Source organism: Jaculus jaculus, chromosome X (assembly GCF_020740685.1).
Source record: "Jaculus jaculus isolate mJacJac1 chromosome X, mJacJac1.mat.Y.cur, whole genome shotgun sequence".
NCBI classification, from domain to species: Eukaryota; Metazoa; Chordata; class Mammalia; order Rodentia; family Dipodidae; genus Jaculus; species Jaculus jaculus.
Genome location: NC_059125.1, coordinates 37,667,732 through 37,692,744, shown reverse-complemented (window position 1 = coordinate 37,692,744; position 25,013 = coordinate 37,667,732). Strand labels below are relative to the sequence as shown.

The following is a 25,013-nucleotide window of genomic DNA, read 5'->3' as shown; positions in this document are numbered from 1 at the left end:
ATTAGAAATCAAAATTCACTATGTACTCATGTCAAAATTTGAATCAATGTAATTTCTGAGCCAATGATCAAGATAAAATCATTTTTAGTTTACGAAAGCTTTGAAACATATTATGAACTCACACACTTTAGTTCACTTTACAGCATTTCCCTACCTGGTATGGGTTGAGTTGGCAACATTTTTAAATTGGCACAGCTTTGGTATAGTCAAGATTATGGTAGGAGGTAAGTAGTAGTCCATACATTCAGGTAAACAATAGGATAGCTATTTATACAATGGTGTGCTTTATTACTTATTATGCAAAAGCTCTGGCCAATTTAATTTCTCCCTGAAGCAAAATAATATCAGGATTTTACACTTGGATAATTCTTCATATTGTACAAATTACTTGTACACACACTATTTCATTTGACCTTTTAAAAATTCTTTCTGAGATAGTTTATTTTGGCAGTTTATTCACAGCATACTACCTCTTTTCCAAGAGAAAAATAAAAACTCCTGATGAGATACAATATGAAATAGCAACAATAAAGAGATATATGGGGAACTAGATAACTAGATTCAGTATATAATTGCCACAACAGATATATGCATTTTTAAATTTTCCTCCAGCAACTGAATAACAATGCCAGTTAGAGTTCATAATTTGATCAGCTTGTATAAAAATATTAAGAAAATAATTCTAAAAATCCTTTTTAACCTATTTGACTGGGTTCTTGACGGGACTGGTGATAAAAATACAATAAACAGTAGGATAAAAACACCCTAAAACAGCAAGAAAAAATAATCATTGCCCCTCACACTGAGCAGTGCCATAATCAGTATCTACTCCTTGTCATTAATACAGATGCTTGCTTTAGAAATTATTTCATTGCCTGGAAATCCTTTCCTTCAAGACAGCAATAAAAACAGCATTCAAGCATGGCAATTAGACTGTTTATTGTTAGCAGGATTGGTAGTCAGTCAAGAAGAAAAATTCTAGCTCAAAATGACCTAAATGCTCATAATGACTAATGATTTCATTGTCATCCACTGTAATCAACTTATTGCTCACTGAATGTACATGATCTCTCTGCCTCCCTCTCTCTTCATGTTCCTAAAGCCAAGAATGATTTTATACATTTTTCCATTTATGGAAGAAAATATAAAAAGTATCTGTTATAATTTGCATGGTAAGTATATCCTTTCTAGAAAATTCTATAGCACATGGCTGACTCTTATCTAAATTGTTGGTACTCCCTCTTCTTCAGTTTTGTAATGTTGTCTTTATGGTTAATTTCATAGAATTTACTTAGTTTTCAGAGTTAGACACATGCTATATAATACACATGTCTATATGCATATACATACACAATATACACACACATATATTTATATTACATGAATACTTCCACTGGCATGTCTTTCTTTCTTCAAATATTTCTTCTAGCAAAATGAGCATGGAAAATAATTTTATAATAGGAAAAAAACCTCATGAAAATCAAACCAGTAAATGTAAAGTGGTATGCTATGAGTCTAATAAAATAAGTCAATGCACATTTATGTATTGGTAAAGTGCTAGAAAGTACTTTCATTAGTATTTTTAAAATGATGAGAGTTAAAAGTAGGTTGTTGCTTCTTCATTTGATAGTGGTGACTACAGGCACCAGAGCAATAGCACTGGCTGAGTTGGAGTTGACTATGTCCTCATATTCTGGAGGTGGGTCTAAATGAGGCTCTGTTTCATTCCTCCGCAGGTTCACCTGGCCAGTGGCTTCCTCATAGGTAGGTGGGGGATCACAGTTGGACAGGCGAGTGGAAACAGAATCTGAGCGGCCAACTACATATTCCAGAAAGCCTGGAGATAATCCACTACTATCAAATACTTCCTCCGGTGGGGGAGGCGGAGTAATAATATTAAGATGCTGAGGGAAAGGAATGTGGCCATCAGTCACTGTCTGACTACGAGTTTTGTTTCGTAGGAAGCATCTCCAGATTAGGAAAATGACAAGGAGGATAATAAAGAGGCCAAAGATTAATGGAAAAGTAAGATAAAATTGAAACCAGTCACTTCCTCTGTTGGTCTCTCCTTGTTGTGCTTTTGTGTAGGTACTCCAAAACTCCTTCTGAAAATACAAAGGGAGATAAATAGAAAATTAGTTATGATCAAAACATGGAAAAGATGAGACAAACAAACATTTGGGATAAAATGCTCACAGAGAATAAAAAAGACTCAAACCAGATTTGCTGGTTCAAATGACCTGTTATTTTCTATGACAATAAGTTACAAATATAGAAGTTTCTCAAATAAACACACAGTTAATTGAAAATGTCAGTAAGTCGATGCATTTAGTAAGCTCAACAACCAAATATCACAGTTTATGATCCAGTACTCTGTAGTCTTAGATATTTTCCCTTGTGATTGCATGGTTGACTGGAAATTGACAAAGAGTTGCATTTCCCTGCTGGTGCATCTATGTACCGCTAGTTGAGGAAAGGGTCAAAAATTGAAGTACAGCACTCGGGAGATACTCAGCATTAATGGCACTTGCCTGCAAAGCCTGATGGCCCAGGTTCAATTCCCCAGTACCCACCTAAAGCCAGCTGCACAAAGTTGCATATGTGTCTGGAGTTCCTTTGCCATTGCAAGAGGCTCCGAGGCACCCATTCTCTCTGTGTATCTCTCCTCACATATAAATATTTTTTTAATTGAGTACATTTTCTATTGAATGTATAGCACTTCTACAATACTGAAAAAGTTGAAAAATTATAAGTCAAACAATCTTTACTTGAGGATTACCCGTACATCATTGTGCTCACTATGGTCGCACACTATAATAGTTGCAAATCAAGGCTCTTTTTATGGCTTGGAGTTATTTACAATTTCAGCTATGACATTTTAAAATGAAAATTAAGGTCTCATGATTTTCCCTTTCCAGATCATACAAAATACTTTTACCCAAATAAATTAAATATAAATCAAAAAGGTGAGGCTATGGTTCAGTGGTATAGCACTTGAAATTTTATATATATATATATATATATATATATATATATATATATATATATATATCTGCCAAATGTCACTCTCCATATCCAAATTTTAGGTTTTCTCATCATATGATCTGCATCATGATTAATAGTATGTGCTAGTCATGTTTGCTGTAGACTATGAGTAGTCAAACACTTCTGAAATATCACTTTTTTTTAATGGTTCTGTTTGAGGATCCCCTTCCGACAAATATTCCTCCTCAACAATCTTCTAACTGCAATGTTTAGTACATACATGTTGACTAAAGATCAAAATCACATGTTAACTGGCTGTAGTGGTGAATGCTTTTAATTTCAGCACTCTGGAGGCAGAGGTAAGAGGACTGCTGTGAGTTAGAGGCCAAACTGGGACTACTGAGTGAGTTCCAGGTCACTCTGGGCTAGAGTGAGACCCTAGTTTGAAAAACAAAAACAAAAACCTGAAGGTAGTATAGAAATTTTATCAGATACTTTTGAACCTGACTTTTAATTCTAAATTAAAAGTGACTCATTAGGGCTGGAGAGATGGCTTAGCGGTTAAGCACTTGCCTGTGAAGCCTAAGGACCCCGGTTCAAGGCTCGGTTCCCCAGGTCCCACGTTAGCCAGATGCACAAGGGGGCACACATGTCTGGAGTTCGTTTGCAGAGGCTGGAGGCCCTGGCGTGCCCATTCTCTCTCTCTCCCTCTACCTGTCTTTCTCTCTGTGTCTGTCGCTCTCAAATAAATAAATAAATAAATAATAAAAAAGTGACTCATTATTTCAAATCTTTCATGTTTGTGGGCGAAATACTTAAGATACAAAGGAAACTTGATATAATTACTGTTTACAATATTTGGGCAAGTTACTACTTTCAGCCTTCTTCATCTGATCAATGGGATACTATTAACCTACCTTATAGTTGTCTGAATATTAAATAGCATATACATCATATGCAATTAAGTCCAAGGTTTACAAACTAAATACTGGTGATTATAATTTTTATATATTATATTCAAGTATGCTTCAAAATGATTAATGTATCCCATTCTTTGCCACAAAGACTATCCTTAAAGCTGTTGACTCTTCCTTTGCGTCTCCTCTCCTCCCTTTTTCTGCCTTTACCAGCTTTCTTTTCTTCCTTCCTTCCTTCCTTCCTTCCTTCCTTCCTTCCTTCCTTCCTTCCTTCCTTCCTTCCTCCCTCCCTCCCTCCCTCCCTCCCTTCCTTCCTTCCTTCCCTCCTCTCTCTCTTTCTCCTTCCCTCCCATGTTAGTCACTTTTTTGGTCCAAGAAAAACTATTTAAAGAAAGAATGATTTATTTTGTCTTGTGGTTTCAGAGTTTTCAGTCCATGATTATTGGCTCCATTGTGTCTGGGCTTGTGGTGAGGCAGGACATTATGGTGAAGGACATGGTAGAATAGAACTTCTGACCCTATGGCAGCTGAGAAGCAGAAATCATCTGAAAAAGGTATCCTTACACAAGATACAGCTTTGAAGAATATGTCACAAATGATCTGCTTTCCCTCATTAAGCTCCACTTCCTAAAGTTTCTCCTAAATACATCATCAAATTATGAATTCATCTATGAACTAATATACTGCATGGGTTAGGGCACTCTTGATCCAATCACCTATCAATAATTGCCTCTACCAGTTGGGGACCAAGCTTTCAACACATGAAATTTTGGAGAGAATCTTAATATTCAAGCTGTAACACTTCCTTTTTTTGTGTGTGGTACTGGGAACAGACCCTAGGATCTTGTGAAGGCTAGGCAAGTGTTCTACTGACCTATCTTTCTAGGAAAAACTCCATTTTTTAATAATAAAACTTAGCCAGTATGAATTTTTCTTTCAATCATATTTTTTTGCATGTATTATATATCTCCGGTATTATATAAATCACTAGAATAAGGGAAGAAGTCTTTGGAATCAAAACTGAAAATAAGAATAGGGAAATGAGTTAGATTTTTACCCAAGTGGGCCAATCCAAGGAGTTGGAGTACATCAAGATTTCAAACTCAGATTTCCCTTGGGATGATGGCACTTACATAAACCAATAAATCTGGTCCAAAGTAAGACCCTGGGCTCTAAAGTTCATCTTTTACAATCTTACAACCATAAATATTTAGTCATACAATCTTTTAAAGTACATGTGGGCATAGCAAAGATGCAGATGTATATTTCCTCTAAGGTACATTATTACTGCAACATTTTAAGATTCCAAGATTGAGTGAATATTGTTACAGATGGTGGAGGAAGGTAAAAATGACATAAAAATAGAAGAGAGACTAGTGGTAAAGACGAAATAAATGGTTCCATGGACAGAGAACAAAAGAAAAGGAAAAGGTTCATATTAAAAACATCATGTATATGTAGGAAATCTGTCAATAATTAAAAGAAAAGAAAAATAAATCAAAGTACAAGAAAAAAGATTGAGATACTGTGAGAAATTTTTTTATTGTTTATTTGATAAATATTCATACTGAATCATATTTTAAAAATCAAGTAAGAATAAACAGGTCAAATGTTAAAATAACAAAATAAGTCAAGAGTATAAAAAATACACTGACATACAATATTCATTATAGGATGATATTAAGATCTTAACACTATCTACTGAATTGCTTCACTAATGTTAACACTATAACCATAACTTAAAAATCATAAAGTGCATATGTTTGAAGATTTTTTTAATCTGTTAGAGATGGAATACAAAGACTCATACATGCTAGGTAAACACTTTGTTAGTGAGCTTTATCCTCACATGTAAAGTGTAAAAAAATAGTGAAAGTTAAATTTAAAATTGCCAATTTTACTATATAAAATAACTTTTAGAAAGTAAATTTTCACTAATACAGAAACAACCAAGAAAGAAAACATATCACTTGTCATTTCAACATGAAGATGTAAATACTAATTATATTGTTATATAAGTTATGTAAAACAATTACTCTTTCCAGCATGTTATTTTACCAATCATGGCTTCAAAAAATTGGAGTCACACTGAATTAGGTGGAATACAATGTCATTCATATACTTCTGTAAATACACCAGGTATGTATTTGAGTCAGTTTTCTTTTGTGTGCATGTACAATTTTACCTTCTCTTTCTAGTCCCCCACATACCACATTTTCTGCTTCTATTTCATCTTATCCATGAATGTCAGTAAGCATAAGTGGAGATTTGAATTAGGTGTCCCCCGTAAAATCATGTGTCTTGAATGTCTGGTGCCCAGCTGATGGCAATTTGGGAGGTGGAGCCTTGTTGGAGAAAGTGAGTTGTTGGGGGTGGTCTTGGGGTGTTGCTAGAATTTGGCTCACTCTCCTGCTGCTGTTAGCCACCTGCTGTGGCAAGGCGGTGATGTCTAGCATCTACTCTACTATCTTCTCCCTGCCACCATGTAGCTTCCCCTCAAGACTGTAAAGCCAAAATAAGACCTTTCCTCCTATAAGCTGCTTTTGGTTGAGCATTCCATTCAAGCAAGAAGGTAACTGCAACAATATATGTAATTTCAAGTAATTGTATAATATTGAACTTAGATAAACACAAAAATGTGCATATTATATATTATCCACATCACTGTGAAATAACTAAGCATTTGAAATGTACATGGAAATATGTCATTTTTACATGTGTTGCATATATCATTTGATTTCTCTTGTAACATTGGTATGCTGGAAAAGTGAAAATCTTCAAGCAAATACTCTTATTGATTTAAAAAAAATAATTAAAGAAAAATTAACCAGACTTTTATTTTATTTTTTTGAAAGAGAGTGGGTGCATTAGGGCCTCCAGTCATTACAAATGAATGTCAGATGAATGTTCCACCCCGCACATCTGGCTTATGTGGGTCATGGAGAATCAAACCTGGGTTCTTTGGCTTTGCAGGCAAACACCTTAACCTTTAAGCCATCTCTCCAGGCCCCCTTTATGGTTAATGTGTAACAAAAGCAAGTCCATATATTTTTCAGATAAAGTATTTTCAATTTACTTAACAATAATTGAATTAATATGTACTTATAGATTTATTAATTTGAAAAATGGATTATATTGTCCTTGATGTCAGAAGAACAGATAAAGATTCACTTGAAATTAAGACCAATATTATTATTCTCCTTAAAACAAATAGACTCAGTTTTCTCTCTATAAGCCAAATATGTAGATTATTATCATACTGAAAGCAGCCAAAGTATTCATACAGATCCAATAATTTCAAGACTTCAGTACAGTAATGCTTTAGAGGGAATAAGTACTTGTGGACAATAAAATAACAAAAGGTTAGACATATATAAACAAAAACTTCAAGTACAATGTAAAAGATTTGTTTAACAAGGAAAGGAGTTTGTAAGAGAATTCATTATTTCTTCATATGTTATGCTGTGGTGTGAACAGCCTCCACTATGTGCTCCCACCATCATGAACTAAGCTTCCTTGACATGCCAACCCTGCCTTTATGGACTGAAATCATCTAAACCCATGAGCCAAAATAAACATTTCCTCTCTTAAATTGATTCTTTGGTATTTTTGTCACATCAGTTTAAAAGTAACTATAGGTATTACATATAAATATATATGGAAGTATCCAACTTTCTGCCATACTTTTACTTGATAAAGATGTGTTGTGGTGGTTTGATTCAGGTGCCCCCCCCCAATAATCTTAGGTGTTCTGAATTCTAGGTGATTTCTGCCAGCAATGGGAACCTGACTGCAACAGTGATATTGGTACCAAAGAGTGGTATCATTTGCTGTTAGACACTTGACTGTGTGGCTCTGACCTTTTGGAGCTGATTTTCAAGAGGAATGTGGGAGGATTTAAAACCTTGGCCTAAGAGATAGATGCCTTGCAGTGCTGTAAATACAAATTCATGGACTATTTTGGTCAGAGCTGAAAGACCTGAATGCAGTAAGAACTATGGACTGTGAGGTTTGGCTTATGAGGGTGAGAAAGAACTTTGCCTTTACAGGGATAGAAGCAGTTTTTTGTGAGAGGCTTGCTGTTATGTCCATGTCCTGAGAATTTGTGCAGGGTTGCAGTGCATAGAAATGGACTGGTGTGTGCAGTAGGATATGGCACAGAAACAAAATCTTTAGTGAAACTCCTGCCCGTTCAGCTGCAATTATATGAGAGATTACAACCTTTGAGATAGGGGCAACAAGAAGAATATTGAGTCTTTTTGAAGGGCTTAATGCTGAAGGACTGTCCTATTCTTCAAAGTGTGCTTTATTACTCCCTTGGATTAACAAACTGGCACCATACCTGGCATTATGGAGTACAAGAAATGCAGAAAACAGAAGGTCATTGAATTTGCAACATTATCTTATGTTTTGGAAATGGCCATGGACAGTGTGAAGCAGGTTTGTTGGATGCCTGCATGGAGACCTGATTGAGATGAGATGATGAACCATGGGTTGCAGCGGAGACCTTGTGGAGATTCTGGTACCATGGGATGGCTACCAAGGAGAGCTGCCAGCCCTTGATGAAGTTTTCCAGGACTGTGAGTAGCCTAGCTGGAAGGAGAGGAATTGGAACTCCAGAGACTTGTTGCTGGTTAGAATTATCAGATTTGGAAATGTGCCACTGGCTAGTGTTGCTTGACTTGGAGCTGCAGAGTTTGATGTTTTCCCTGTTTAAATTTTGTATTGCTTGAACATTTCTTTGCTATGCCCAATGCCATCTTTTGTAGTGTGAATGTTTTATTCTGTGCCATTATGGGTTTTTTTTTTTGTATTGGATTTTTTTTTGGTATTGTGGTTCCGTTAAAAGATTTTGGATTATGAGGATGTTTGAACATCATTAGGATTGATCAAAACTATGGGGACTTTTAAAGTTGGACTGAATGCATTGCATTTTACATCCTGGATGGTTATCAACTTATGGTGGCCAGGGGTGCAATGTGGTGGTTTGATTCAGGCTTCCCCATAAACTTAAATGTTCTGAATCTAGGTTCCCAGCTGATGGAGGTTTAAGAATTAATGCCTCTTGGAGACAGTGTTTTGTTGGGGGCAGGCTTATGGATACTATAGCCAGTGTCTCCTTGCCAGTGTTGGACACTCTCATGTTGCTATTGTCCACCTTATGTTTTCCAGGGGAGATATCCACCCTCTGCTCATGCCATTGTTTTCTCCTGCCATCATCGAGCTTCCCCTTAAGTCTGTAAGCCTAAATAAACCCCTTTTCCCCAAAGCTGCTCTTGTTTGGGTGCTTTCTGTCAGCAATGTGAACCTGAACTTTTTGGCAGGTTTAGGAAAATTTGCAGCCTGTTACAAGTTACTGTAAAACACAATAACATACATCTCTTGTTAATAACTAGATAGTAAATATTTTAGATTATGTAGGTTACAAATCTCTGTTTAGCTGGCTGACTCCACCACTGTTGCCAGAGCACAGTAGCAAGCAATGAATAAACAAATGGCCATGCATCTGTTCAAATTTCTTATTTACAAGAGCAGATGGGATAAATTTGGCTTGTAAGCAATGCTTATCCAGTTCATGTTTGCAATGCAACAAATTGTTTTCCAAACTACTTATAAAGCAGAATGATTAAAAGTGTGAGACAAGCATATAATAAGCAAAGCCAATAGAATACCCACAGAGCGGGAGAAAATATTTGCAGGTTATCCAACTGATAGAGCCCTTATTTCTAGAATTTACAAAGAACTCAAAAGTCTAAACAATAAGAAGACAAATACCCCACTCACAAAATGGGGTGCAGAGTTGAACAGGCAATTCACAGAGGAAGAAATACAAATGGCAAACACACACTTAAGAAAATGTTCATCATCCCTAATCATCAGAGAAATGCAAATTAAAACAACTATGAGATTCCACCTTACCCTAATAAGGATAGCCAACATAAAAAGGCAAATGAAAATAAATGCTGGCGAGGATGTGGAGAAGCAGGGACACTCATTCATTGTTGGTGGGAATGCAGGATGGTACAACCACTCTGGAAAGCAATATGGAGACTCCTAAAAAAGCTGACTATAGAAATACCAACAGACCCAGTTATACCCTTACTGGGCATCTACCCTAAAACCTTCAAACCAAAGGCCAGAGAGATTTGCTCAACCATGTTTGTAGCGGATCAATTCGTAATAGCTAAAAGCTGGAATCAATCCAGATGTCCATCATTAGAAGAATGGATAACAAAGATGTGGTATATCTACATAATGGAATTCTATACAGCAGTAAGAAAAAACGACACAAAGAAATTTGAGGAATAATGGTTGAACCTGGAACAGATCATTCTCAGTGAACTTACCCAATCACAGAAAAAAAATCGACACATAGTCTCACTCATCTACAACACCTAACCTGAATCTACCCAAGATACCTTACATACTCAGCAAGCACCTCATGGACTAAACAATAGGATGGAAGGGAGGGCGGGGAGGGCATTGAAGGGTGGAAAACAGTAATCTGGACCCAAATGGCATTGGTACCATAAAATTCTACTTCCTAAAAGTCAGACCAAATGGCTGAACCTTCACTAGACCTTTACAGGAAACACCTGAACCACAAGACACTGGAGAGGGTAGGATCAAGACTAACCTAAACCTTCTATATCTTCCCTCCCTCCCTCTCCCCCTCTCCCCTCTATCTCTCTCCTCTCTAACTCTTGTATATCAGTTATGTTTTTCCTCAATTTCTTAGTGGACACTGACCTGTAACCCCCACTTCCAGCTTGGGGCTACCATCCACAATGAGCTTTTGATCAGAGAAACCTATAAGGTTTCCCAAAACAATGACAGACTTCTGTCAGAGTACTTGATGACCCACCAAAGGCAAGTGTTAAGACCCTATTGCTGAAGACTCGATATACAGCTGATACGCAAAATTGAATGGCATGGCCGGAAGCCAGGAGAGAGTCAGTCCCCAGACAGTCAGTGTGTCTAGTGCCAGAAGGTGCTACATGGGCGACTGGGGGAAATGACCAATACCTGTCCAAGCAACTTATTGTCTAATCTAATTAGCAACAAATAACCTGACGTGATGCCCACACAAGTGCAATAGTGGCACACAGCCATGGTGAGGAACCAACTACTCTTGATTTGGCTAACTGATCCACTCAGTGGTACTAGACCCATAGCTTGAGCTGGGAAACAAGTCAGAACCATACCTAAACACAAGCCCACTCTACAATATCAAACTATCATCAATCATGGGGTATAAGAGGGCCTACACCTACCAATCTGTCTATCAAAAAAGTAAGTGTTATTTCAATCTTCTGGGTGCTAACTTACTCTCTGTTGGAGAATTTGCTTCTCTTTTTCAGATAGATGCAGATCCTATGGAGAGAGCTGCCCCAACATACCTCAAAAGGGGCCCAACTGAAACTAAGGACAATTGGCGCAACAAGCAAGGGTGATGTTTTCCTGATGAACCGGATACCAGCACAAAGGGAAAGGAGACCAATACAGAGAAAAATCAACTCCTACCAAATCAGAGAGCCAGAGCCTCAGAGGCCCCCAACACCTCAGCACTGAAGCAGACCAAAAATGAACCCAACATGGCTCAGGGAAATTTTGTGGAAGAGGGGGTGGAAAGAAAGTCAGAGTCACATGTTGGGTCATGATTTGTAGAGACAGTTAGCATACCAATAACTGGGGACTAACTCCACAAAGCATGATCCATTTACATCAACAAGGAGGGTCTAATGGGAGGGGTTAGATCATAGATGAGCCTAAACAATGGCACCAAACTGCCTGTATTTGATGAAAAGAAAACTAATAAATCAAATTAAAAAAAAAAATAAAACACCCCTACTGCAAATGCTGTTAAAAAAGTGTGAGTGTTAGAATATGTATGTATGAAACATAAATATAAAAGCAGAGAGGGTTTTCAAGTCTCCTTGGATATTTGACAACTCAATTGTTGAGTCAGTAAGTTTTTAGGGCTTAATCATTGTATGAATAAGTTGTTTAAGTTCAAGCATCACTATGATTTTTCAGAATCCCAGATTGTTCCAAGTTATAGCCATTGTTGACAGCCAAGGTGCTAAAGAGTTCTTCACAAATACCAGGGTGCATAGTAATGGCTGGGATTATGATTCAGGAGTTTGTAAAATGGGGATTGAAAGTTTGGATTACTAGCAAACTCTCAAGTAAGAAGAGTGCTGCTGGTCCAGTCCATTCTTTTAGTCATATGATGCAAGAACTGGTTTTCAGTAGCTGGGCTAACTATGATGTACCTCAGGGGCTGATGAATTCAGTCAGAGATGGGTGCAGGTAGTGAGATTTCCAAAGTTCTTCAAGCCACTCTAACATGCAGCATATCTTAAAAATCTATGCACCAAAGCTCACAGTAAATTATTAATTTTAGTTATGATGGTATCAGTAGTCCCTTTGAAGCCCAACAGACTGGCTTTTTATGAGTGGGAGAAAGAGGGAGAGAACTGGCATATCAGGGCCTCCAGACACTGCAATTAAACTCAAGCAGTGAATGTCACCTTGTGTGCACGTGCAACCTTGTATACTTGTGTCACTTCAAGTGTCTGGCTTACATGGGACTTGGAGAGTCAAATATAAGTCCTTAGACTTCACAGGCAAGTGCCTTAACTGCTAAGCCATCTCTCCAGCCCTCAGTAGCCCTTTTGCTCATTCTTCCCCTAATCCTGAGCATCCACTCATTGCTGTCCCTTTCAGTTCCAGATATTGAGGACAACATGGTCCCCATTGCATCTATTTGATATTTTGCCAATTCTAAGGATTGGGTGGTAGTTCAGAATAAAACTAGACATTCAAGCAACTTGTGCTCCAGGGACCTTTTAAAGATAAACAAAACAATTGTAGATAGAAAGGGGAGATGACCATTCAAAGTACCATGGCAAAATTCACCTGTAGCTTTTGGCAGATTTGGAACAGCAATATGCTCTCCTGGGCCTTAGCACCTGACAAGAAAGCAGCAACATATGTTTATTTTTCCTTTTTGTAAAAAAACTATTGATTTATGAGAAAGAGAGAGAGAATGAATATGAGTGCACCACGGCCTTTAGCAAACACATTTATCACCTTGTACACCTGGCACCATCTTGCACATGGATGGTGGTGGTAAATCCTTAGGCTTCTCAGGCAAGTACCTTTAATTGCTAAGCTATCTCCCTATCTCATTTTTCTTTTCCTTTTAAGTATGCAGAGTGATATGGTTGGTAGAATTGAAAGTATAGGCATGTACTCTTACCTAAATTGTAAATACCACAAAGCAAATTGTCTGACTAGCACAAGTTGTATAAGTTGTAAAAGCAGACCCCCCCCCAAAAAAAAGAGACCTAGAAATTGTGTAAGGTGATGGTGATAATGATGAGAATGGAGGATGGATGACAAAATACTTACAGTGTGCCAGACACTCTTCTATATTATTTACACACATTAACTTGTTTGGGCTAAACAATAAAATGAGGTTGATGCTTTTATTATCTCATTTTACATTAAGGAAATGGAAGTATAGATATTAACGGTTTACCTAAAATCATTTAAGAGAGTAAGTGACTAAAGTAAGACTTGTACCAAGCAATCTGTGGATCAACAACAACAATAGCAAACCGCCCATTCAAAATAAGGAAGCAAGAATGATCCAAGGTGATGTGAGCTTTAAATATAAATATATGAATATTTCCCTCATATCTAGGAAAGCAGTGTATTGACATATGTGCATGGAGAGAAAGAGAGAGAGAGAGGGAGAATGAAATGTTGTCCATAGGCTCACGTATTAGAGGTGAAGTTGCCAGGATTCTTGAAAGTGATTATATCTTAAGGTTTCTGAACTAATCAATAGACTAATCCTTCTTATATTCAAATTATTATGGCATTATTAGGAGTGGTGAAAGGTACAAAATAGGGCTCAGCTACAGAAAGTGAGTCAATGATGGCTGCCCTGTAAATATCTATCTTGCTCCCAACCCCACCCCTTCTCTCTCTGTTTCCAGGCAGCCATCATGTAAGCAACTCTACTGCACCATAACCATGACAATCTGCCTCCTCTCAGCCTAGAAATGATTGCTAGCCAAAATAAATCCTTTTTCTTTGAAATTGCTTTTTCTCAGGTATTTGGTTATTGAAGCAAAGTGTCTGACTAACACAAGTTGTAAAAGCAGACAGAGAAAACATGATCAGAAAACTAATTAGACTAAGGGAAGTAAAGGGGCAAGACTATTTTATGCAACCTTGACTTAAAACAGGCATACTAATCAATATACTAATCAATATAAAAATCAAGCACAGTTGAGAATGTGAAAGGGAATTGCTACATAGATAAACTTGTTCATATTTTATCCAACATTCCAACCAGTTAGCTTAAAAATATTCAAGCTACCACTGTGGCTGGATATGGTACATTAAATCTGTAATTTAAAAATTTTATTTGTAATCTACAAGTAAAACAGAAGAAACAAAGTATTCTGAGTATTTTTTTCCCACAAACATATACCATCTTAGAATTTAAATAGAGAAGATTGTTATCAAAGAACATGGAAAAATACACATCTATGGTAAAATAAAACTTCTTTGTACTGGTAAATAACTTTCTACTCATAGTCAAGAGAGAAAATAAAATGCAAACTCTTCCCTATACCCCCCACAAGAAATAAGAGGCTACTCTAAAGTCAAGATCAGTCCATTTTAGGGTACACTGGGAGTGAATTCCATCATGAAGTCTAAAATAAGGCAATGGTCAGGGTGAAAGTTCTCTCAATGTTCCTCTAAATGTCAGCTTCCTTGGCTTGGCTATATTTACCATTCTCTCTAGACTCTCTTTATGGTGAGCTTGAGTAGTCATGTGATATCTGTACTAACATAGAATGGTGTCTCTTATATGTCTGTTCCAAAACCTGACAATGTACTTTGGCTCTTGTAGGAGGAGATGATATATTTATTTTTTAGCCTCTATCATTATATTTCCACTTCTAACTGTAATAGGAATATCAAATTTTACATGGATCCTTTCCTTGTCCCTCTAGCCCATGTGTGCCCATTTAGAACATCCCCAAGTCAACGATGGAGTATTATCAAATCTGGTGCTTATGGCCAAATTACCAAACTTAGATTGCTCCCCCATCTCACATTCATTACTACCCATTCATGAGCAAATCCTATTAGCATATCCAAAATCCATCCATAATATACAAATTTCTCTGCAATTCTTCCACTACCACTGTAGTTCAAGCCATACTAGTCTCTCAACCTGGATTGGATATATTATCTTTTGGTTTGTTGCCAGATTGACTGGATTGGGAGATGTCTACAAAATTGGAAAAGCACCAGTCTAGGTGTGTCTGTGAGGATGTTTTTAAAGAGGTTTGGCATGAGGGTAAGCACCGTAGGTGGGGAAAATCCCCCCCCTTGAATGTAAACAGCATCACCAATTAGGATAAGACCCTAGGGGGAACAAAGAGCCAAAGTAGGAGGAAGCTGACATGTGTGCATAAACTTGACTTTTTTGTCTTCATATTTTGCTGTTATAATTGCCCGCACGCATCAGACTCCAGATTTTCCAGCCTCAGAACTTTGATTGTATGGAGGGCCTTTCAAGCTTTCATCCTTTGGCAAAGGTTGCTTCACTGATCCTTCTTCTTTATAGGTTTCCAGCCTTTTGTTCTGAGTAGCAATGGTTATTCCAGCTCTTCAAATGCAAATGGCCATTGTAGCAAACCCCAGCATTTGATCCTAAAAGTACATCTAATAAATTCTCTCTTATCATTATATAGTTGGTAATTGGTCTCCTAGCTTCAACTCTGCCCACCCCACTATATGATTTATAAGATCCAGGTCATGAACTTAGTACTTAGTGGGAATTTATAGTTTAAGTCAATAGCACAGATAGTATCTTCATCTATGATTTCAGGATTTTCAACCCTTCTAAGGAGGTAACGTAAGGATTTTTGATATATTAGGAAAGAAACATGTGGTCACACTTATCACCACAAACACTAAGGCCTGAGACTACACACCCTGTCATACCCCACCAGACCTCCCCACCATGTTTACATGGTTTCTAAGAATAGTGTATGTTGGTTGGTATTTTTTACATGGGCACTGACTATAATCCCCAATCTCCGCCACCAATTGAAGATTCCAACTGCAAGAAGGCCAGGGAAGGATATTTGGAGAATCTCTTGGATACTCATTTTACACCTGCAAGGAGATCTTCTCTCATCCTTTAAAAGTGAGAATTTAACGTTTGCACTTTTGTACATAAAGGTCAAGCAGACACTTTCATTTTACTGAAAACAAAGTAATTTTATTGCAAAAAGTAAAGGAAAAACTAGGGGAATGTGCTGACCAGCCTGGTGACTCAGGGAAGACATACAACTACGGAGACAGTCCTAAATCAGTTTTTGTTGATGTCATCCAGGTGTAGCCTGCTAAAGATATACTTGGTCATACCATCCCTGTGGCTCCCATCTGGTGTCTGGTGCAGGTTTATTATGTAACTACCCAGTTATTCAGTGCCCAGTTATTCAATGACTTGGTACTGATGCTGCAGACAATAGCTTTTCAGGAAGCTGCATAGATGTGCATCATCTTTTTTGGTGTCCATCTAGTATAGGTCCAGTAAGTGGTGAAAGAGGGTCAGTTTCAGGTGGAGGGTAATTCCACTGATGCAAGGCCACTAACCCAGTTGTCATGGTCATTTTTTTTTTCAGTGTTACAGAAAATGATGCAGCCACCATTCCGGGTCTGAAGCTCCAGGAACATTTTGGTGGTTGCTGACCATTCATGAGACTTTCTCAGGAAGAAGCATGAGAAGTGCCCCTGGGTTACATCATCAATGTCACAGTAGAAGATCATAGACAAGGAGATGTGGGAGACATAGAGCAGCACCTGGATATGGCTGTTGATGGCAGCTTTACACTGTGGGTGGTAGTTCTGATGCACTTGAGAAGGCTTGGTGGCCATGATAGCAAGTGGCATGATCATCAGTGGGTAGCCAATACTGGCTATGAAATGGTGGGCAGCAGTGTTGTTGATGGTGGCAGAGCCCTCAAGGTAACTCCCTGTAGTATGTTGGGAAGGCCTGGCCAGAGGGTCTGAGGCTTGTCTAACACCAGTCTGAGACAACAGTGGAAATGGGGAATGGCAGTGGTAGGGGCATGATCTGTTAAGGGTCAGAGGTCAGGTGTTTTATTTAAGAATCCGGGGGTGAGTCTTAAATTTCTCAGCAACCTAGGTTGTTCTGTAGTGATTAACTTACATATTTTTAATACTTATTATGAATAAAGAGCAAAGTTTTATTTTATTTTGAGGATATAGGTTTGAGGCAGAGTCTCACTATAGCCCAGGCTGGCCTTGGACTCATAGAAACTCTCCTACTTCAGCCTCCTCAGTGCTAAAATTAACCACATGAGCCACTATACCCAGCTAAAGTACAGTTTTTAAGTCTGGATGATTACTTCTTCCCTACTGCTTCTCTTTTCTCCTTCCACTTCTTTTATTTCATGTCATTTCTGAGTGAGAGGTTAGGGGAAGTTACAAGTAGGCAAAAGTAAATGATTTATGACGGCTACCTAGACAACCTTGCAGTCTGGCTGTGGTGGTTTGAATGAAATGTCCCACATAGCCTCCAGTATTTGCAATTAAGCCTCATATTGGTTCTTAGCTGGTGGAGTCTTGGGGAAGTGGATCACTGTTTGGAAAGTTGTGTTGGTGGAGGTAGGCCTTGGAATTTATTACTCCAGGCTCAATGGGCATCATAGATGACTGGCTTACTCTTGTTTCTTCCTTCCTACTAATGTGACAAGATGTGAAGCCCTGTTGTCTGTTTTTGCCATACTTTCCCTACCATAATGAAACTTCTACTCAAAACTGAAATCTGGACATAAGCCCTTTCCTTCTATAAGCTACTTCTAGTCATGTGTTCTTTTAAAAAATATTTTAATTTTTTAAAAAAATATTATTTATTAGCCGGGTGTGGTGGTGCATGCCTTTAATCCCAGCACTTGGGAGGCAGAGGTAGGAGGATTGCCATGAGTTCGAGGCCACCCTGAGACTCCATAGTGAATTCCAGGTCAGCCTGGGCTAGGGTGAAACCTTACTTCGAAAAACCAAAAAAAAAAAAAAAAAAAAAAAGCTAAAAAATACTATTTATTTGAGACAGAGAGAGAAGTACAGAGAAAGAGGCAGATAGAGAATGGGCACTGAGGGTCTCCAGCCACTGCAAACAAACTCCAGATGGATGCACCCCTTGTGCATCTGGCTTACATGGGTCCTGGAGAATCCAACCTTGGTCCTTTGACTTTGCAAGCAAGTGCCTTAACTGCTAAGCCATCTCTCTAGCCCTGATTGAGTATTTTGTTTCAGCAATGCAAATGTAATTGCTGCACTGGACATTATTGAATTTCTATTTTTGCAATAATATTCATATCATCTAAGTAATTGTCCTTTATTGCTTAATATTGTCATAGCCAGTTTTCATTTTATGAACTTATCATCTTTCAATTCTGAGAATGTGAAGTTTTTGGCAATGTTCTCTTCTGTTTTATGTACTGTATCTCTTTTTCCTTCCAAATTAGTTCTATTTGTTCATCATGATTTCCTTTTATCTTTCTAGTTAACTAGTCGAATTCTTTTGTAAGTTGGAGGATGACACATGTCAATTAGGGAGTGTTTTGTAATATCATTGAATTTATAACATAAAGCTTTATTTAAATGTTAGCTTTTCTATGTGTCTTGAATATCTCAGGTCATTTCTGAGAGAGAGAGAGGTCAGGATGCAGACACATGTAGAAGAGTATAATGGGGATCGGGGACAAAACAGAGGTAATAGATAAGAAGCCAACGTTAATGACAAGTACAAAAAAGTATGAAAAACATAGAGAAAAAGAAAGACCAAATATTTGAATCATGAGCACACTAAAAGTGGAAGAACTACAGGCCACAGGCATTGGCAATATCTTCAATAAAATTATAGAAGAAAAATTTCTGAATCTTACTTAAGAGAGCCCCAGCCCATTAGAATTACATATAATTTTTCAATAGGCACTCTAAAAGCCAGAAGGGCTTAGAATGACATATTTTAAATTTTGAAAGACAAAGACTGCCAACCAAAACTACTTAACCCAGGAAAATTGTTCCTTATAAATGAAGGAGAAAGAAAAGAGTTTCTTTGATAAAAGTCAGCTTTATGAATATATGAGCAAGGGCTAAAAAGATGACTCAATGGTTGAAGTGGCTTGCTTACAAAGCCTGATGGCCAGAGTTCGATTCCTCAGTACCCACATAAAGCCAGATGCACAAAGTGGTGCATGCATACTGGAGCTCTTTTGCAGTGTCAGGAGGTCCTGGCATGCCCATACTCACCCACTCTCTGTCTGTACTTGTACATACATAAATAAATAAATATTTTAAAAATATATGAGTAATAAGACAGTCCTACAGAGAATACTAGATGGAATACATACTGAAGAGGATAATTAGCATACTCAATAGGCTATAGAAAGGGGAAAAATCAAACTATAATAGTTGTGAAAGTACATGAAGATTAAGAAAATACTACATAAAATCTTCAACTTTGCAGGGATTAACTCACACCTCTCAATTACAACACTGAATATCAATGGACTCAACTTCCTTATCAAAATGCAGAGGTTAACAAGCTGGATCAGAAAATTGGACCTATACATTTGCTGTCTTCAAGAAATCCAACTTTCCATTAAGGACAAATGCCACCTTATGGTGAAAGGGTACAAAAAGATGTTCCAAGAAAATGGAAGTAGGAAATAAATAGGAGTGGCTACACTAATATCTGACAGAACAGATTTTAAACCAAAAACAATCAAAAGAAGTAAAGAAGGTCACTTTATCTCATCAAGGGAACAATTTAATCAGATGTTATTACATTCATAAACATACAAACCAAACATAAATTCACTGAATTTTATAAAGCAAAATCTACTAGAGAATGAATCAGAAATAAATCCTAACACAATAATAGTGGGTGATGTTAATAACCTATTATCAATAGATCATCTAAACAGAACACATGTTTTTCTCAGCAGCTCAGTCTTTCTATAAAATAGGTCATATATTAGGAAGCAAACCAAGTCCCTACAAATTTATGAAAATTGTTCTAACTTCTTATATCTGACCACAATGCAATAAAGCTAGAAATTAATAAGAGAAACAACAGAAAAGACATAATTTCCTGGAGATTGAACACCATACTATTGAACAGTATATGGGTCATTGAAGAAAGCAAAAAGAAAAACAAAAAATTCCCAGGAACTGGTCTGCCAATGATGTGTGTTCAAAAATTTTGACTGAGCTGCTTGCAAGTGGTGCAGTGTGCCCCAGAGATGCAGCTTCCATGAGTTCTCACCTATGCTGTGGTGGGCTTTCTGGTAATGTAGCTAGCTGCCTTTGAGTTTAAGCAGCTATGGGGAGGCCGTCATTAAGGATGGGATGAGACTTCTCATGGTAAAGCTATGTTTGAGTCATCGATTGCTCCTGTAAGCAATCCCTACCCTGCACTGTAAGTAACTCCAATAAACTTACAGGTTCACCAAAAACAAACAAATATTCCTAGAACTGAATGGGAATGAAAATACAACATATCAAAACTTCTAGGTCACAATGAAGAAAGTCCTAAGAGGGAAACTTATAGTTTAATGTTAATACCTACATTACAAAAGAAATAGACCTTAAATAAAGAACTTAATGATCCATAAGAAGACAGTGGAATCTAAACCTAAATATATCACTCAAAAAGAAATAAAATCAGGGCATAAATCAATACATTAGACATGATAATTTAAAATGATGAATCAGAGAGCTGGTCTTTAAAAAAAATACACAAGATGATAAGCCCCTGGCCAAATTTATCAACATAAATTGAAAAAAAATATGAAAAAGATATTACAACACATAACAGCAAAATTGGGAGAATCATAAGGAAATATTTTAAAAACCTATATTGCACAAAATTTAAAAATTGGAAGAAATAGATGAATTAACTGACTGATCTACCAAAACCAAACCCAGAAGAGATCAAGTGTCTGAATGGAACTTTAACATCTAACAACACTGAAGGAGTAATTGAAAGCCTCCCAACCAAAGAAAAGAGTACAGACCCAGATGGATTCACTGTAGAATTCTAACAAACATTTATAAAAGAACTAAAAACATAAGTTGTCAAGTTATTCAGAAAATTAAAAAACAAGGAAATGTTACTAGACTACTTAAATGAAAAAAGGTCAGAGATACAACAAGAAAATTATAGATTAATATCCCTGACAAGCTTAGAAGCAAAAATTCTCAATAAAATTCTAGCAAATTGTACCTCCAAAAAACCATCAGAAGTATCATCTGCCTCAATCAAATAGGTTTCATGCCAGGGATATGGAGATGTTTCAACATGCAGAAATCAATAAATGAAATAAATAACAGGAATTGACTTAAGGACAGAAATCTCATGACAATTTCAATAGAGGCAGAAAAGGCCTTTGCCAATAACACCCATTCATGATTAAGACACTGGAAACTAGGGATGGAGGGATGATATCTCAACATAATAAAGGCTATATACAATAGACTTTAAAGCTTATATCATACTAAGTTGGGAAATCCTGAAGTTTTTCCAATATGGTCTGAGAAAGAAGTCAGGGAAATAGTTTCATTTATAAGAGCCAGAAGAAAAGCTTACAATATCGCAAACCAAGTGAAAGACCTCTACAATAAAAAAACATTAAAACACTGAAGAAAGGAACTGAGGAAGACACAAAAAAAGAGGAAAGATCTCCCATGCTCATAGATCAGAAGAATTAATATCATGAAAATGGTCATCTTACAAATGCTTTAGACAGATTCAATGTGATTTCTATCAAAAATCCAGTATCATTCTCCACAGAATTAGAAAAAATAATCTCAGTATTTATGTGGATGAACAAAAGGGTATAGAGATACTTGCTCAGTCATGTTTGTTGCTGCTGAGATGCCAAATCAGATCCTCCTGATTCTCACAGATGATTTCAGAATGGTATTCAGATAACTTAACTACTGTTTGGTTTTATTTTTTCTACTTCAGTTTTACTGAGGTAAAAGTGACAAAGATTCTATACATTTATGATATTAAGAGGATGTTGCTCAGTGGTAGAGGACTTGCCTAGCATGTTCAAAGCCCCTGGAACTACAAACAAACATGAAGTTGTTAATTTGAGGCTGTGGATCAAGTTCAGTGTTATAATGCTTGCCTAGAATGTCCAAGGCTATGGATTTGGCTCCCAGTACTGCCCAGGCCCTACAATAAAGATGTACAAAGATTTTATATGAGCTTTTGTGTGTATGACAACTTTTCTCCAGATACCAATCATGAGGAGGAGCTACCACCTGATCCATTTCTTGATGTTCTCTGTGTGTTCCACAGTAGGGATTCAGCAGATAATACCTAAATAAATCTCATCCAATTTCCACATGCTGAAAGTGAGGATTACTAAACACAATACCTTTTATTCCATTCTAATATTAGACTTGTGTACAAAATTAGGTGCAGAATCACAAATAAACCTTCTACTTAATGATAACTACTAAATTTACATTGTCTACATTGGAGTCAGTAAACCTGTTCTAAGTGTTAAATTTTAGTAAACAAAAGAATGAGTAATAAAAAGTAGAATAGAAAGCAAATCGCAAAAGCAATTGTTTCTATCAATGGCAACATTAAGAGGTGTCATCCAATGTTAGATCCTTATTTGCATTTAACAAACATTATTGTGAAATAGTTGTTCTGTAGCAGATAAAGAATATGTAAGTTTGGGCTGGAGGGATGGCTTAGTGGTTAAGGCATTTGTCTGCAAAGCCAAAGGACCCAGGTTCAATTCCCCAGGACCCATGTAAGTCAGATGCACAAGGTGGCAGTGGCTGGAGACCCTGGCATGCCTGTGTGTGTGTACTCCCTTTCTTTCTCCCTCTTTATCTATGTCAAATAAATACATAAAAATAAGATATATTTTAAAAAGAATGCACAAATTTTATTATATGTTGACTGAAACTCTTTTGGCCATGCAATATTATAAATGTTCTGGCTGAAATTACATAAGCAATTTTGGATGACAACATTTATACCACAGAAAAGGTAATAAGTTAACATAATAAAATCTATTTTAAAGTTCATATGTCATCCAACTCATGAACAAAATTTAAAATCACTTCTTATACTACAAATGCACTTTGTAATATAACAATCCATTAGTTACTTCTTCTGTTTAGTATATATTTAGCCCTTATTATGTGCTTGAACTCCTAGGAACATTAGCTATGAATCAAACTAGTGAGAAATGCTGCTATCAGAGGGCTAACAGATGTACAGAGAAAGAAAATAATAAACAAATACAATACAAGGATATAAGATGTTGGTAAGTACTATGAACAAAAATATATCATTTAAAGGAGTCAAAGTTTCTATTTGTGGTAGTATAGTTCGTTATTGAGAAAGTGATGTAGCACAAAGTTCTGAGAACCATCACTGAGCTCAGACCTATTCATCTGGAAGAGCAAAAAGCAAGTACTGAAGCCATAAGGCAGGATATGTGTTCTGTGTAGGTTTGAAGAGGAAAAATCAAACCACAACAGAATCATTAAGGGTTAGGTTATCAGAAAAGACATGGTGAGAAATACCTGTAGGGAAGGGGAATTGTGAAGTTTCTTATAGGTGGTTTGAGCCCTCTGGCTTTCATTAAGGGAGAAAAGAAGCCATTGCCTAGAAAGCATGCATGCTGCATTATTTACATTTTTAGACAGGTTTACACTAATATAATCCAGACTAGTCTAGAATTTACTATGTCATCTAGGCTGGGCTTGAATTCCCAATCCTCCTTTCCTCCAGAGACCTAGGGCTACAGGTATAACTCACCATCATTGCTGAAGAAATTTTAAAATCTCAGGAAGGGGCCAGGAAAAAAAAAAATAACCTTTAAGGACACATCCCAAAGGGTCTACTTCCTCCAGTTAGGCTCTATCTACTCAAAAGTTTCCAGTGCCTACTAAATTACTACCATCAGGTAGATACAAAATCTTCAACACATGAGCCTGTAGGGGATAATTTATAGCCAAACTACTAGTTTTAATGTCAAGTGGGAACAAGTGGATGGACTGAGAAAAGTAACTAGATTCCAAATATATTTTCATGTTAGAACCAACACTTCACAAATGCAATGAGGAATATGCAAAAGAGAGAAGAATGAGGGATGGCAATAAGGCTTGGAGATCTGCAGTTTGGTAGATGGATGAAGTTACTACTTACCATTTTAAGAGTAGACTATTTGTGGAGTGCAAACTGAAAAAAATTCCAACAAAATACTGATGAAGTATTTTTTTTTCTGATGCTAACAAGTAAACACTAAAATTTATATGGAAAAATAGGTGCACAAGAACAGTTCACAAACTGCTAAAAAAGAATACCATGTAAGATAGATCTAGTTCCAATTTATACTTATAGTAAAACATGCAACTTGTCTTTTGTAAGCAGATACACTACAATAGGACATCCAGAAATATAATAAGTATATATGAAAATTAGTTATCTAATAAATAAAATAGGCAAATTATTTATGTAGCAACTAAAATTACTATAGCGAAGCAGGGTTTTTTGTTGAAAGATGTTTTGACAACTGGACAGCCATGTGGAAAAAATAAGATTCATAATATATACCATATATAATAATAAGCTCCAAGTAAATCAGTAAAAGCTACTGAATTTCACAGCTTATTAAGTTTATAAATAAATTTTGCTTTTTTTATTGTGCACTGTAATATAGCAATCATGTCTCTCTTATCATACTGCCTTGAGCTCTGTTCTCTTATTCTTGGAACCTTACTTACCTAACAAAATAACCAACTCTTTTTCTTAGAACTCTTAAGTACTTACTGTCCTTGCAACATATTTGATGTCCTTGTAGCACATCAGACATCACTTGTTTCACATCCAGTATTATTGTCATGGTGCACAGGAGTAGATCTTTACACTATGGCTACCTATGGTGATATAACATCAGGCTGTGGAGCACATCTGTAAAGTTTACATGGTTGCCTTGCACTTTC

The 25,013-nt window shown here is 36.8% G+C and overlaps 1 protein-coding gene across 5 annotated transcripts in view; it reads right to left on the bottom strand.

Moving 5' to 3' along the window:
- Positions 1-920: 920 nt before the first annotated feature.
- Positions 921-25,013, bottom strand: part of Prrg1 (proline rich and Gla domain 1) — a 126,212-nt gene continuing 102,119 nt past the window's right edge. For all 5 annotated transcript variants that reach the window (XM_045141022.1, XM_045141021.1, XM_045141023.1 and 2 more), the window contains exon 4: positions 921-2,105. In XM_045141022.1, coding sequence (XP_044996957.1) covers positions 1,620-2,105 — 486 coding nt within the window. In that variant the 3' untranslated portion in view covers positions 921-1,619. The remainder of the gene's footprint in view (positions 2,106-25,013) is intronic.